We start from the raw sequence: 17095 nt of genomic DNA, 5'->3' as shown, positions 1-17095 counted from the left end.
GATAGACATGAGTCTAGTTTCAGTCTTTGGCATGTGGAAAGCCAGTTTTTCCAGCACCATTTATTAAAGAGGCTATCTTTCTTCCAGTAAACATGTTTGGCCCCTTTGTCGAAGATAAAGTAGCTGAGTGTGTTTGTAGTTGTGTCTGCATCTTCTAATCTGTTCCATTGATCCTCAGGTTTGTTCTTTGTTTTGTTTTGTTTTGTTTTGCCAGTACCATGCTGATTTTATCACAGTAGCTTGATAGTGTAATTTCAAGTCAGGAATTGTGATGCCTCCTGCTTTGTTTTTGTTGTCCAGGATTGCTTTTGCTATTCTAGGACTCTTCTGGCTCCATATGAATTTTAGGAATATTTTCTCTAGATCTGTGAGGTATCCTAATGGCATTTTATTTGGGATTACATTGACTCTCTACAACAATTGTGCAAGTGTGGCTATTTTCACAATGTTGGTTCTTCCTATCCATGAGCAAGGAATATCTTTCCATTTTCTGAAATCCTCTTTGATCTTTTCAGGGTACTGTAACTTTCATTGTATAGATCTTTTACTTTCTTTGTTAGATTGATTCCTAAGTATTTCATTTTTTTAGATGCTGTTGTGAAAGGTGTGGTTTCCCTAATTTTCTCAGTGTGTTTGTTGCTTGTGTAGAAGAATGCTGTGCTTTTCTTAACATTTACCTTTTTCATGTTACAGTTTTTTCTGATTATTTGAATCTTCTCGTAATGCAGCTTTTCTTCTGTTATTATAATGCAAAATACCATTTAGATGTATTTCATTTTCATTTTTTCTTGGCGTATTTGGTAGTAAAATTTTTCTAGTACTTCAGTTTTTAACTATAAAAGAATATTATTTTATACCTTTTCAAATCATTCTTAATGAAAAAGTATTTATCTGACCATATTTTAATTAAACATCAGTTAATGTTTAAGTATAATAATTGAGTTGTTTGTAATGAAGTATGAGTTTAACTGCTAGTTGTAACCACTATAAAATGGTAAATGTCCTACTGTTGTGCTTGTGTTTGTGATTTTACTCTGTCAAATCAGGGAAAGTAGAATTATTTTTCAGTTTTGTGAAATTATTGTTGGTGATCAAAAGACCACATTGTATGTTTATGGAGACTGTGCACTGCCAATCCCAGGGGCCATTCTCATTCTAACCTTGTATCTTTGGTGCTCCCTAGAATTCTCAGATACAAAATGCATACTACTGAGTCAGTTTTTAGTCATCAAATCAAATTTATTGAAATAAGTCTGTAAATATATCTAGCATATAAAAGCCTCTTAAATAGCTAACCTTGATTATTGTACCTTGTTATTTTCTTTTGCCTACAGCCTCAAGACATTCAAAAAACAGTATTAAAGGGAATCATTAACAGCCTGTTACGAGAATGGAAAGGGTAATTGTCACCAATATTTAACTAATCAATATAGATAATTAACATATCTCATTTCTTTAATATATGTGCATATTTTACTATCAGAAAACGTTTTGGTTGAATTATAGTAATAACATGGACCAGAAAGGGATTATAAACCATTTACAACAAAGCTGTTTAAGATTTTTGACCTCTTAGGAAGATCCATATATAGGCATCATAAAATCTGTGAATCTTTTAACATTGTGAGTAAAATTTTTTATTTGAGATATATGTGGTTCATAAATCCAGGATAGGTACTAATCAGTAATCTAAGTGAAGTAAGCATTAAATTTACCCTTGAATTTTCTGGTAGCCAGAGAGAAATTTTGAGAAAATGAAGGACTGGCTTCAGAGAAAAGAAACTCCTGTTACTTCTCAGGTAGATGCCTGAGGACTGAAGAGTTGAGCCCAAACTAGGAAGTAGTACTTTTTGAGGGGAAGAAGAAAAATACCATCAAAAACATTGTAGCGATCAAACCCATTCCATAGTATTTGTCACCTGTTCATGATGACTCATGTGGACATAAGTAACACTACTAAATCTATGAAATCTTAGGTGGAATGGGAAAGGACTGAGAAGCAAAGTTGTGAAATAGAATACATTTTAAGCAGGTGAGAAAGAAAAACAGCTTTGGGAATAAAAAGATTAATATCTGAATTTTATTTTTTAACCCTATTTAGGCAGGGATTTTAAATTGCTTTTTTTAATTCAGGAAGTTACTTCTGAGCATCTGTGAAAATACACCAGATAGGTGTTGAGTTGATAGAAAATACTCATCAACCTTAGGAATAAGAAAGTTCTAGGTCAAGTCTGATAATGTGAAAATCTAGATTAATGTGGAGAAAATTTTAATTTAACTTTTTAGAGATACCTAAAATGATCCTTCTATGGATCTGTCTTCCACTTCTGGGACAAAATAACTGATGCTTGCAAGTTAGAGAAGAGATTTATTTTGGTTCATAATTGCAGAGGTTTCATCCACATCCTGCTGGTTCCAAAGCACAAACCCCCACGGTGGGAGGTTTTGGTGGAGGAAAACTGCTCAACTCAGGGCAGCTGGAAAACAGAGGGCAAGGGACCTGAAGTGCTGCCCAGGTCACAGCTCCATGACCCACCCAGATGTGTCAAAGTGTGCTTTTCTAGTCTCATAGTTACCTCCCAGGCCAGTCAAGTTGATGATGTGAGCCATCACAGTTAACTAAAACCATGCTAGATGCACTTAAAATATTATTTGATTTCCAGACATTTCTACACACATCACTTCAGGAGTGGACCTACAAACACAAGCATGTTCTGTCTTTAATGCTTTCTTTTTCTTTCTTTAAATACTATCTCTTATTAAAACAAAAATGTATTACAAAATTGTCACTTATTCATTAGACTCTTAACTATTTCCAGAGTTAGCCATGATACTTCACAAAATGTTATAGCTGTCCTAATAACTCAGATGTTAGGTATGTTTAGAACCGTCAGAGGATACGCACAGAAGAATCTATATTTCCAGTATATTAAAGACATGTTACTGGCTGGGGATTTAGCTCAGCAGCAAAAGCGCCTGCCTGGCAAGCGCAAGGTCGTGAGTTCGGTTCCCGGTACCGGAGAAAAAACAAAATAAAGACATGTTACTGTCTTAATAATACATGTTAATTCTTTTTTTTTTTTGCTTTTCTCAACTCATTTTTTACAAAAATGTATTGATATATCTATTAGATACTATGAAATTAAACATCCATCTGTAATCATGTTTCTTTTGTAGCCCACGAACAAAAGATGATCTTAGAGCATATTTTATACTTTTACAGGTAAGAAGACAAGAACTTAGTGAAAGTGGTTTAATCAGGTCTCAATTTGTGTATGTGTGAAATAATATCAAGTATCATTGTAGGCAACATTATTGATGCTTTTTTTTAGAATTACAGTTTCTTGTAACCAAAGAACAAATCAACCTTCAGAAGCTAAATTATATGAGCAATTAAAATTTTTATTTAGTTCTTGCCGTAGTATTCTGGAACAAACAAGATGAGAAGCACTTACCCATCTCCATTCAAAACTCCTTTCCTATAACTAGTTTTAATGGGCGTTCGGACTTTCTTTTATTTCCCCATCTACTAGATTTTTAACTTCTTTACATGTTTTTTCAGTGATGTTTAAACTAGAATTCAAATAGAGAGGTACAAGATATTTCTATTTGTTATCTATGATAAACATTTTCATCTTGAGAAGTACAGATTCATATATACAAAGTAAAGTCCAGACACATGAAAAGGAATTTTTAATTGTTATTAATTTTTTAGAAAGAAATATGTTACTACCTTAGCTAACATGCTACATTTGTATTATTCTTCACAATTTACAAAAACTGTTCATGTATATTAAATCATTTAATACATTCTGACGGGGCTGTAATTCGTATGTCTCACTGCCGGGTGGTTCTGATCTGAAGGTGTTAAAGGTAAGAAACATTTTATTAAATAAAATATCATGTTTAGTCAATATTATATTATAATAGCAACATTATATGCAAAAGTAAATATGAGAAAGGAAGGAAGAGAACAGAAAGGAAAAACTGGAAAGTGAGAGAGAGGCAAGAAATAGTTAAGAAAGATAAAAGGAAGGAAAATTAGTCAGAGTAAAAAGAGGCAAAACTAGGGGGAAATAAAGAAGAAACAGCAGAGATAGAAAAGCTAGAATTATTGAGCATGGTGGCACACGCCTGTAATCCCAGCACTCAGGAGGCTGAGGCAGAAGGGCTATTGCAAGTTGAAGGCCAGCCTGGGCTACAGAGTGAGCTCAAGGCCAGCCTGAACTGTGACCCTGTCTCAGAAAGATGAAAGAGAGAGAGAGGGAGGGAGAGAAAAGGAGACAGAAAGAAAAAGAAAAAGAAAAGCTAGCATTATGACAACATGAAGTTCAAAATTTTAGGTAGTATGTATATTAGCAGTACACTCTGCTCATATTTTTATTCTTCCCTCGGCTATCACTAGATGAAGTTATCAACTGAGATTATCACTTTAATTTTGTGAATTGTCTTCCCAGTAAATCAGTTTTAAAAATACATGGTACTTGTTTTTTGTTTTGTTTTTTTGTCTTTTCGAGACAGGGTCTCACTCTGCAGTTCAGGCTGGCCTGGAGCTCACTTTGTAGTCCAGGCTGGCCTCGAACTCACAATTCCAGTTTATTTTTATAATATTTATTTATTATAGGAAATGCTGAAATGTATATGATACAGTTTTAGATTTTGCTTAGTTTACAAACACTCTTTCCTTGTCCCTTTAACATTTGAAAGTTGTCAGAAGCTATTACGTGATTCTCTTCTTTGTGAAATATGCAGCCAATTTATTTCCCAGTGGCAAAGTTCGACAACCAGCTTTTATTTAGTTTTACTAGCATTTTTTTTTTGAGTTAAGAAAAACTTAGATCTTTTTTCTTTAATAGATATCAGTGATTGCCAGCATTTATGAAGGCACTAAGCTAGGTGCTTTACATACACTTTCTTTTTTAATATTCAAAACAGTTCTTAAGGTAGCTAATATGTCCATTTTACAGATGAAGAAATTGAGAATCAAAATTTAAGGAGCATAGCTAGAGGTGCACTAATAAGAGTAGAATTAGCCCACATACCAACATCTTTCTACTCCAAAACCATGCTCTGTCATTGTATTGTGGCATAAATCAGACTCTGCTAACTAAATAACAAATAGATTATTGTTTTATTTTATAACCTCAAATTTAGTTTTCTGAATTATCAATTCATAAGCTTAATGTCTTTCCTTGTACATGGTAACAAAATTTTGACACAATTATCTTTAATATCTTTTTCAGAATCCTCAATTTAATAACACCTCGACGTATGTCATCTATGCTCACTTGTTACGTCAGATAGCTACCTTAGTGGAAGCTGACCACCATTTCCTAGTTCACTGGTTGAAAAAGTAAATCATTCTATAATATTAAGAATGTACAGTTTAAGTTTGATTTTAGTAATTTTATAACAAAATATATTTTAATATTTTTAGATCTTTAAAAATGTTGCTTATAATTCACAATGCTTGAAAAGCCAATTATTAAAAATATACTTTAGTACAACATAAGGGATAATTAAAAATACGTTTTTAATGTAAGTGGCTATGTTGTTTTGTAAACCATTGAGAATTTCTATTTATTCTTTCAATTTTTAAATGAGACATTCCTATCATGGTTTTTTTTGTATACACTATCTTAAAGATGACTGGATTCGCTAAGACATTGCTATTTAAATACATGTCTTTTTTACTTCCTGTCTGTATATCAAAAAATTTCACCATTACTTCCATGATACTTTCACTTCACCTAAAAACATCATTGGTAAAAGAATAGGTTAGCCATTGATACCAAATTGTGAAAACACAATACTTTTTTGTGGACCTATATTCACATTAACAAAGAATTTTTTCCCATAATAAAAACTAAACTGACAGAATACTTTCAAAATGAATTTTAAATTCAACCAGTTCTCATCATTCACAATAGTTATACTCTGCACATTTACCATAAACACTGAATTAACAAATTTTGACTGAGCCATTTCTTCTTGGGAAAATGCAGGCTTAGATTCATGAGAGCCTCTGATCGCATTTCTCTTAACTGATCAGTGCATAATTTTGCTTTATGAGTGCTTTTTCTTAAAGATACATATTTAATGTAAATTATTTATCCATTAACATTGAATTCATAACTAGTCGCACCATCCTGAATAAAACTTATCCAACCCATATATTTTCTCCATAAGGTGCCTCACATCTTTCTTGTTTATGGGAACACTGGATATACAGCCCATTATCACTACACTTGAGAACAATTTCAAAATATTAAAGTGACCAACAAAAAGCAGAAAAATATGAAAAACGTCATAAGGTTATGTAAAGAATATTTGTTTACAGTATGAGAACTAATAGAAGGCGGAACATTGCCTGTTCTGCCTCAGCTTGGAAAAGTTCATGTCAACAGACTCAAAATTTTCACCATTTTTTTTATGTGTCCACGAATGACCACAAAAGCAGACATATTGATTTGGGAGTTACAGTTAAATTTTAGCAGGTAGGCCAATTTGCAAGTATAAAATATGTAAACAATGAAGATTAACTAAATATTGAAAGCCTTAAAAATCAAATACTAACCTTATGGCAGTTTTGATGTTTTACTTCTTACTAAGAAATGGTCTTTAATATAAGATTTTTATATATTTTCAAATGTTTGGCAACTTAAATAGAATTTGAGGGACTGGGGATATAGTTCAGTGGCACAGCGCCACCCTGGCAAGCTCGAGGTCCTGAATTTGATTATTGGTACCCAAAAGCAGAAAAGAAATAGGATTCAAGATAATAGGCTAAAATTTTATGTGTATAAGATGTACTTCAATAACTAATATATTACCAAAATTAAAAGTATGAATTTTTGTTGGAATTATTTCAAAATCTTTACCAGATTATCCCAGAAGAGGTTCAAGCAATTGCTAGAGAGATTGCTGCAGTTTATTTCTTTACGTCTGTTTCCTGCAAAGCCGGAAGAATTTCCACCTATAACAAAATGTTCCTGGTGGATTCCATCAGCATCTAAAGTGTTGGCTTTACTTAGTAGGTTTTCATTATTCTATCATCTTTTCTTTTGTTAAATCTTGGGACATTTCTTAATGATGTCAGAGTACTACAGAGACATTCTTAAATTTTAAACCATTCCTTTGAAGGAAAAAACTAATTTGTTTTGATAACGATTTCACAATTTGTAAGTATAAAAATGCTGTATTCGGGGCTGGGGATTTAACTCAGTGGCAAAAGCGCCTGCCTGGCAAGCGCAAGGTCGTGAGTTCGGTTCCCGGTACCGGAGAAAAACCAAAAAAAAAAGAAAAACCAAAAAATGCTGTATTCCTCTTACTAAGCAATGTTCTATATTGTAGCTATTAACCACATATGATATGTCTAAGTAGTGATTCTGGAGAAAATAGGAACTTCCATTAATTACTTATAATACATAGTGATAAGGAAATACATGAGTAGATGGCCATGTCAATACTCTCTTTAATACTTCTATGATAACCATCACAAGTTTTTTAAAATTAAGAAATTCTTTGCTGAATTTTGACCACAATGTTAAAATTACCCTTTTTGTTGGGAACTATAGTTGTTTTAAAACAAGAGTTTCTAGGTCAGGCCTAACCAGTGAACATTAAAATGATGATTTTGTTATTAGAATGAATCAGGAGCATGTTGGAGAAGATCATTATGTTAGACTTTATCTTTACAGATACTGCCAACAATTTGGTTCACCCTCCCCTTATTCCTTATACTGATTTCTATAATTCTACATTGGATCATATTGACCTTATGGAAGAGTATCATACATGGCAGAGCTTTGGAAACTCTCACAGGTATGATCAAAAGCTCATTTGATTGTTCACCTAAATGAAATATTATCCAACATAATGACTGGATTTTTAATTTTATATAAAATATAAAGAAGTTTATTTAAATAAAATATACACATACCTTTACATAACTATATGTAGTTTAGATGTCCATCTTTGCAATATCCTGTATTTGTTAATGTATTGTCTTTTTCTGCCATATTTTGGATTTACATATGTGTTTATTTGATTTTGGTTTGTTTAATGCATTTTTCAAAACAGGGAAATGTTCTGTCATACTAGATAGTTTCTTTTATCTTGTGTTATTGTCTAGTACAGGGGTCCACAAAATTTTTTTCTGCAAAGAAATAGATGTTAAATATTTAGTTTTGTGTGTTATATAGTTTTGTTATTTTAGTGCAAAAACAGCTTAAACAATATGTGTGGAATGCATGTGTCTGTGTTCCATGTAAATTTACAAAAACAGATGGTAGGCCATATTTGTCCTGAGACCATTAGGCCTAGTGCCTAATCCAGTTCATTGATCACACATGTTCACATGTACATACACACATTCACTTATACTCCTTTATTCTGTAAAAAAAGTAGTGGTCTATTACATTTTGTACAAAAAGAATAGATATTGTAGAGAAAGGGCTTCAGCACAATAGATTTCAAAGTACCTGATGAAAATCCTCTATACACTACACTGTAAATCCACACTTCTAGTATGGAGTAAACAGCAAGATTATTTCATAGTTTATTCCCAGATTCTGAGATATCCAGAAGGTTGGCTTCATTCCAAAGGAGACTAAGAGATACGATATAGACATAAATAACATAAATAACCTCAAAACCCCCATTTAGTTCATAAATTGGTTAAACTTTCCAAGAACTGTGCCTGTTTCAGTGACAGTATCTTTTCATATGTAGCTGTAGCACAATATCCAAAACTGAGTTACACAGAAGTTTTGATAGTATCATCTTATTGGCCCTTGGCAGCTAGGCTGAACCTACAGCAGGATCTTTGAGCATGTCATCTTTGACCATAAACAGGTTAATCTGTTTATCTAGGTATTTCACACATATTTTTTTATATGCTACAAGGGAAAAATTGACAAGCACAGTTTTAAAGTGCATAATAAACCGATGTATATCCTACTAAGTTCATTGCATTTTCTAATATTTCCTAACTTCTAGCATTTAGTAACATTATAGCATGAATATTAAATATCTTCTGCTGTTTATTAATAGCTTTGTCCCAGAGTAAATGCTGTCCCATTTCCAGTTCATACTAAGGCTGTCCTTTTTTTTTTCATAATGTCTTCATTGTACCCAGCAATCACAGATGTACCACCTGACTGTACTGAGAACAATTCCAACTGTAACTGTTGGGTACACTACAGTCACTTCTGATGGGAGTTTAACTCCTAAACTCCCATCATTCTTTGCTGCCGCACTCATTCTTTGTAATTGCATTTCTGTCTGTGTAGTGTGTGGCTTTAGTACATAGCCCAAGATGGACTCTGACCCAGGAGAGAAATGGTTTTGAAGGCTTTGATCATAATGTTATATCTTTACAATTATATATCATTTCACGTTATATTATTAAATATAATACTAATAGCATATTATTGCCTTTTAATGGCCTTTAAATTATTGCTTTGCTTTTGCATATTGCAGTTATTGCTAGATTTTTTCATTTATGATACTCCTACATCAGAAATAGCCATATACTAATAGGTTCTTATTTTAACTTGAGCATATGAGTTTTCAGTTTTAATCCTTCTTCAATACTCCTGCCTTTTGGTTCCGATGTTGGCCATATTTTTCACAAGTGATGGTATATAGGTGACTATATCAACTGAAATTGTTCATATAAACAATGTAAATGATTAGCACACTTTTCAGAAAATTAACATGTGGCTTCCTTTAGAGAATAAAAACACTGTATATCTAATATTGACCCATTCTTTACAGGGTTGTGGGAGTTAAGTGATAAACACAAAAATCATTTTGTAAATGGTAAAACAATACAGAAGTAATTGTTTTATATTGCTAGAAGAGGTACCTTAAATTCCCTTAGGAGAATTTTGCTAAAAATACACCGTTTTGCTTTTTCTGTTTTCACTTGTTGAGCAGGTTTTCCTTCTGTCAGTACCCATTCGTTATTTCTATAGCTGCAAAAAAAATCATTATTCAGAGAGACTCAGAACAACAGATGATAAGCATCGCAAGGGTAAGCCAGCTATAAAAATATATTTATGCTGACTTTAATCAATATAGTAAATAATTTAATAAGTTAAATGTCTTGTGAGTTGTTTTAGCATAATCAGTAAATGTTAAAAGTAAAACTCATATTCTAGTTCCTCCATAAATGATTAAACCCATTTGAAATATGGGAAACAAGACACTCCTAATCTGATCAACTTCTTACTGTGCTATAAATATAGCAGAAGACTAAATGTTTCTCACAGATCCAAATTCCTAGGAGTTTGTTGAACCTCACTTTGTAAAGTTCCTGCTTCAGATAACCAACAAAGCATTGGTGAAAACTTCACTGAGGCAATGAGGGGTCCTTAAAGCAAGTTACTCAAACCACTGTAACATTTTCTAGCTTTTGTGAGAAGCAGAAACAATCAGAAAATTACAAAGATATATCAACAAGTGTATATCCTGAGAAACTGAGCAATATGTCTAAAGAAGGTGAAAGATACTGTATTGGTTCTTAGGAAATGAAAATGTGTGCAGGCCCACAGGTGCTGAGATGATAGTCAGGCTGACTTTAGACATACTGTAGAGCAGGATGAAGTGCATCTCTGGGCCTGCCCTTACCGTAGCTCCATATGACTGTTTCCATCACAGCACAGTGAAGCTATTCACTGTAACCAGATTCAGTGAGCTTTTTATTTATTAGAGCTCTAGACTGTGCATTTAAATGCCTGCATATTGTGTTGTATTTCTATTTGTGTAACATGATTGCTCACAACTTTAAAAATTAAAAGGAAGCTTGTCTCTATTCTTGTTAAAAAAGAGAAACAGGAAAATTTCCATGTCTTGTCTAAGCACGTAAAAATCCTAAAGCATAAATTCTAATATTTCAAAATACTTTAAAAGTAAGAATTGTTCATTCTTCGTGAAGTAACTTCCTGTAAGATACTAGTTTCTATTACAGAGAAGAACGAAAGGTTTCAGTGACTGATGACATCCCCAAATCAGCTAAGACTGAGTATGGACTGCTAGAAGAAATTTTATTGTTTTTGTCTCACAGAGGAATTTTAAACCCACACTACCCACCTAAAGATGATTTCAAATTGGTATATTTAGCACCAGAATTGTTTGTTGATCTTGGGTAGAAATTGACTCAATCTATGCAGCTAGTCATTTCAACATTTTCTGTTAGTTGTATTTGTATAATGTCATGTGCCTGTTTAGTGCTTTTTCACTTTGGGCTATTATTTCTTTATATTGTAAAAAAAATCTAAAGAGCTAGAAGTTTATCTAAATTTCTCTAGCAGTTTTCTGTCACTCATACTTAAGATATTAAATATCCTTTCTGTATAATTCTTCTTAAAAGGAGAATGGCTGATACTCGTTCTGTCTCAGGCTATGTCTTTCACAGAGCATATAAGTAAACGAGTAGAGACTGAAAGTCAAGTGGCATTATAATCAGTCCTGACAGAAGTTTCCCGGCATTTTAACTGGTAAATTACCACACACTTGCAATTAATGACCAGTGACTATTTTGACATAAAGATGAACTTGCCAGTACTCAGTATAAGCAAAAGCTAATATGGTATAATCTGAAATTGCAAAAGAGGTTCCTCTAAAAAGAACATCCCCAGTCAGACTGTCTAGAATTCTATCATTGTTGTTGTTTCTTTTATTTGGAGCATTTTCTGGTAAATATGAATTCTTGATGGGAGGAGTAGCCACTAAGTGTGTCTACCATTAATATCCTCATATACATTTATTTACTGGCTATTTCTATTACAACAGTTTCCTAGAAGCTAGACTAGGAATAGAAGATAGGAAAAGGTAGGGAAAAGGTTCATGACACACATTGTTGTCTCAGGAATGTAGCTCTCTTTGGGACCTAAGAAGTAAAAAATTGTTAAAAGCTTTAGCAATAGATACAGGGGCAATGGAGAAGGCTCTAACTTAAGGGTGTTTTATTAAGAGTAATCTACAAAATCTAAGTAGCTTTAAATCATGTGGATTTGGGCTATTAAATTTTATCTATTTAAATATACAAATATCTATTTAAAATATCGGAAATATTCAACTTTAACCTGTACAAAAATTTTCTGTTCTTACCAGAGATGAGGTAGTCTGATAATTTACATAAGTAACTATGTAAGCATCTAGATTTTATATGATAAATGACATTTATATATTATTTTTATATGTTGGGGTTTTTTTATATACATAATACTTGACATTTTGAAAAAGCTCAAAAAGTAGATTTTAAAAACGTCTCATGTATCCATCATCCAAACATAACTGTTAACACATTAGTAAATCCCTTTTATATTCTTTCCTATATTATCTTTAAAAGCCAAGTTGAAACAGTAGTATATAGATAATTTTGTTCCCTACATATTTCAGGTATACCTTTCTTGTATTATGTACAGTTTTTGTAACCATCATTTATTAATAGCCATGTGTTGTATATTTCATTAACTAGATACGTACATAGGATATTTCTAAAGTTTTACTTTCATGGATAATAACTATGTTAATGATGGCAAACCTTTTAGAGCTTTGAATGCCACAAACAGCCCTCCGCAACATGTGTGCCATAGGTTCGCCACAGCTGTGTTGACCATCAACAGTATAAAACATTTCTGTCTTTAGACTTCCCAGAAGTGGAGTTATTAGGACAAAGGGTATGAGCGTTGTCAATGTCTTGATAAATACTGGCAAATTACTTTCTAAAAGTAGACCTCTTACACTTTTAAAGTAAATTCATTGTCTAAAAAAGCTTAAATCCAGCTTATCAGAAGTACATACCTTGTTTTAAATGTTTATTTTATGTTTGTATTTATTAAATAAAAAACTGCTACTTAAAAAATGAGACATATGGAAACTGTAATGTACATTCTTTATTTAAAAAGTTAATTTTTTTAACCTCATTTGGTTATCATTGTTCCAAAATGAAGTAATAAGTAATAATTATATACATTTTCACAATTAAATGTATATAATTGATTTCATGAACTTTTTAAAGACAGGATTATACTGATTTTAAGACAGGAATTAAGTGATTTTGACTAAAGTATTTAAATGTTTGAAATGAAATTATAGTGTAAATAAAAGTGAAAATGTTTGCTTTCTTATTTAATTAGCAAAGTCTGGTGGATAAAGTATCTCGAAGACAGAGACCTGATATGAATATGTTATTTCTAAATATGAAAGTAAGGCGGACACATCTGGTTAGCGATTCACTTGATGAGGTATAATTTATTCCAAAATGGTATTAATTGATTAAAGTTTCAAATAAATTGTGCAATATGATTTATTACTAAAATCTTAGTAAGCTGTTTTTTATTTCTTTATGTCAATAAATGTGTAAATTTTGATATCAGTTAAAATCATTTCTACATTTATATAATAAGTAAGCCTTAGATTCACTTTTTTTTTTTTTTAGATTCACTTTTGTGGTTTGTTGTTAGCTCCCTGAAAAACGGTTTGATGTAGAATACTTACATGAGTAATTCATGTTTCTTAGTATGGACCCTGGATTCTGCCTTTTTAAAAAAAATAATACTGGGGATTGAACCTACTGCCTCACAAATGCTAGGCAAACCCTCTACCACCAAGCTATGTTCCCAGCCTCTTGTAATTTGGATTCTGGACCCACTATCTTTGTTATTGGCTAGGTATATAACAAGTCATTCTTCTTCAGGCCTCAGATTACTGTTCTGCAGAAGTATAGATCTGGCCTACAGGATATATTGGGCTTTAGGTTCACACAAACACTGATTGCATGTACATATGTACAGAGTTTTCTGTATATATAAGTGCTTTAGCTAGATCTTCATGCAGCTATTAAGAGAAACTGCCTGGTTTGCTCTATGATTTTCAGAAGCTCGGTGTTGAAGGAGTGTAAAAAGGAACTGAGTTATTTTATATTGTAGTTGGATACACTAACTTTGAACAAGGTATGGGTTTTTTTTCCTAACCTGTAAAACAAATGTATGCAATGTGATCAAGAAATATGGTGAATATTAAAATTTTTTTTTTTAAAAAATTTACACTTTGTTATCAGTTCCCCTCAAGATACACAACATCTCAAACACACTTATCCCATCGTTCTTCCCACTTTCTAAAGCACTGCAGGAAATTCTTCTTCATGAGTGTCTTTAGTTGCTATGTCATGGCTACTTTGATGTCCTGAATTGATCCAAAACATTTACCTTTCATGCTTATTTTCACTTTGGGGAAGAGGCAGAAGTCTCACAGTTCTAGATCTGGTAAATAAGGTAGATGAGGCAACACTGTAATTTTTTATTTGACAGAAATTGTGGTACCAGAGAAGTGTGTGACATGAAGTATTGTCATGATTGAGGATGAAACTGCCCATTTCTCAAAGCATTTTCTGCATGAAATGTTTGGTTTTGGTTTTGTTGGGGTTTTTTTTGGTACGAGGAACTCAGGACCTTGCGCTTGCCAGGCCGGTGCTTGTGCCGCAGAGCTGTATCCCTGCAGTGTTCGTTAAATGTTCTAATAAGCCCTTATAATATTCCACGTTCACTGTAGTGTACCTGGTTACAAACTTCACTGGCACAATCCACCATGGTCAAAAACAATCACCATCATCTTCATGGTGGATCTTGATTGACATACTTTTTCCACATGAAGAGAATTGGGTGATTTCCATTGAGAACTCTGAAACTTAAATCTTAGGATCATAAACTAAACCCCATGTTTCATCTCCAGTGATGACATTTCTAAAAAAGTTGGAATCTGAATTGCACAAAAAACTCTAATGAAATTGACAAAATTTAATGTTAGCGTGCTGTTCATGACCTATAACTTATGGCACACTTTAAAACATACCTTCTGTCATCCATAGCTCACAACTGGCTCCACCAAATAATTTGACATTGTCACACACTGTTTCCAAGGTTCAGTTAGCTGCTTCTGGTTTTGAAGATCCCTGCCTTGCTATTGGATGTTACTCAGTGCCAGCATTCATCATGTTTTTTGATCACATCTTCTGATTACAACACCTACCTCACACAGACTCTAGCAGATTTGTTAGATGGGTAGATGAATGGATGAATGGCATTTTGTGACACTGTAAGTAAGATACAGACTGACACAGTTCCAGAATTAAAAAATTTAATCCCCTTTTTACTGCCCTTTGTTTTTTATTGTATAATTTCTTCAACTAGTTAACCCGGAAAAGAGCAGATTTGAAAAAGAAGTTGAAAGTTACATTTGTTGGGGAAGCTGGTTTGGATATGGGTGGTTTGACTAAAGAATGGTTCCTTCTTCTAATTCGCCAAATTTTTCATCCAGATTATGGTGAGAATTGAATTTTTATGAGCATTATTTCTTAATAATTGTAGCCTACTTATTTTTAACCTATTCTGTGCCTTTACAGACTTTCAGCCAGAGACGTTGAAAACTTAAGGACTTACTTACATTTTTAAAATTGACTAGATTGATGATTGAAATGTTAGTAGGACTCCTACACAAAATATATCAAGATTCAAGAGTGTGCTTTTGTGGAGAAATATCCATATTTTCCCTAAATAAGCCAAAGGCATGAAAATTTAATTGTCATTGAAATCAAGAACATTAGAAATTAAAAACCAAAATAAGTATGTTCTACACTAGTATTTGAAATTTCTTTCGTTAATGAGTCACCCTTAAGAAACAGAAAACGATGAATTTTTAAAGAAAAAAATAAGCCTTTGAAATTTAAACTTAGAGAACCACCTATGTAATTCTTAATGTCTGTTAAATGTTTTCCTTCAGAAGCTTTTCATTTTTTCCTTATTCTTTATTTCCATATTTTATTATGTATCTAGTTTTCTGTATATATTTGTAATACAGATATATACAAGTAAAATTTTTTCAATAATGGGAAATAGGGATGATGTGGATGAATTGAAATCATTAAAGTAACTTTTGATCATAATTGATAAACTATAAAACTATAACTTTAATGAAGTCTGATAAATTTAGTATCTGTCATTTTACTCCATTTCTATCCTTGGTTCAGGATACCAATGAACAGTACAATGACCTATCTATATATTTTATATATATTTATATATGCTGAGATTTGCAAGTATATAGTCCATTAAAGAATCTGAAATTTTTAACAATGAGAGGTGGTATATAACAAAACTAATGCTGAATTAGTTTGCTTCTGGTAGGTAAATGTGTATTTTTTTACCATATTGTTTCATTTTTAATCTATCATGTAAACAAAATTGTGTTTTCTTTTTTCAGGCATGTTTACATATCATAAGGATTCACACTGCCACTGGTTTAGCAGCTTTAAGTGTGATAACTATTCTGAATTCCGATTGGTTGGGATTGTATCCTTTAAACTTTCCACTAGGAGGTGCTAATAGACTAGAGATTTTTTTAAAGATTTTATCTTTATTTTAGAAACGTGTTCTTTTAGAAAATTAAACATTCTGGCCAAATTTATAGATTTTCTATAATATTTATTTGTAATATCACAACTGTATAGCATCAGTAGACTTAACTGGAAAAAATAGCTTGGTTCTTATTTTTTCCTGAAGATACAATCTTCTATGAGCTAAATTTATTTTTTTTTTAATGAGGTAAATTAACTTTAAAAATTTGAAATTTAAAACACTTTCAAAAGAATTATTTCTCACTTATAATAAAATACTTGTATATTTCATTTTGTACTTTCATTTAGTTTATTAAGTTAAAATGTTGGATATTAAATCTAATATGTTCCTAAATTTTAAGATATGAAGGAAGTATCCTTTAAAAAGTGAATAGGCTGGGCATGGTGGTGTGTGCCTGTAATCCCAGCACACAAGGCTGAGGCAGGAGGATCGCTGCAAGTTTGAGGCCAGCCTGTACTACATAGCAAGACCCTTTCTTAAATAAGAAAAAAAAAGTAGAATTTGAAGCATAGGTCATTATTTTTTTTTAAATTTTATATACCAGTATGTCATCCTCTGACCAGTATGTCATCCTCTGATCTGTATCAGGTGTATTGTGGAGTACATTCCTGCATTGAGTGGGAGATTATAAACAAGAATGCCATTTCTTTAGCTTTTAAAATTATAAGAAA

General features: G+C 32.3%; 1 protein-coding gene across 1 annotated transcript in view; it reads left to right on the top strand.

Annotated features, from left to right (window-relative positions):
- Nucleotides 1–17095, top strand: part of Hectd2 (HECT domain containing E3 ubiquitin protein ligase 2) — a 51048-nt gene that overhangs the window by 21367 nt on the left and 12586 nt on the right. The window contains exons 6-14 of the mRNA XM_005386086.2: nt 1335–1399; nt 3178–3223; nt 5244–5353; nt 6885–7033; nt 7701–7824; nt 9943–10039; nt 13149–13256; nt 15201–15333; nt 16270–16358. Coding sequence (XP_005386143.1) covers nt 1335–1399; nt 3178–3223; nt 5244–5353; nt 6885–7033; nt 7701–7824; nt 9943–10039; nt 13149–13256; nt 15201–15333; nt 16270–16358 — 921 coding nt within the window. The remainder of the gene's footprint in view (nt 1–1334; nt 1400–3177; nt 3224–5243; nt 5354–6884; nt 7034–7700; nt 7825–9942; nt 10040–13148; nt 13257–15200; nt 15334–16269; nt 16359–17095) is intronic.

The sequence above is a fragment of the Chinchilla lanigera genome, unplaced genomic scaffold (genome assembly GCF_000276665.1).
Source record: "Chinchilla lanigera isolate Chin_1 unplaced genomic scaffold, ChiLan1.0 scaffold00024, whole genome shotgun sequence".
In the NCBI taxonomy this organism is placed as follows: domain Eukaryota; kingdom Metazoa; phylum Chordata; class Mammalia; order Rodentia; family Chinchillidae; genus Chinchilla; species Chinchilla lanigera.
Note: the sequence above shows the minus strand (reverse complement) of the source record. Positions and strands in the feature narration are given on the sequence as shown.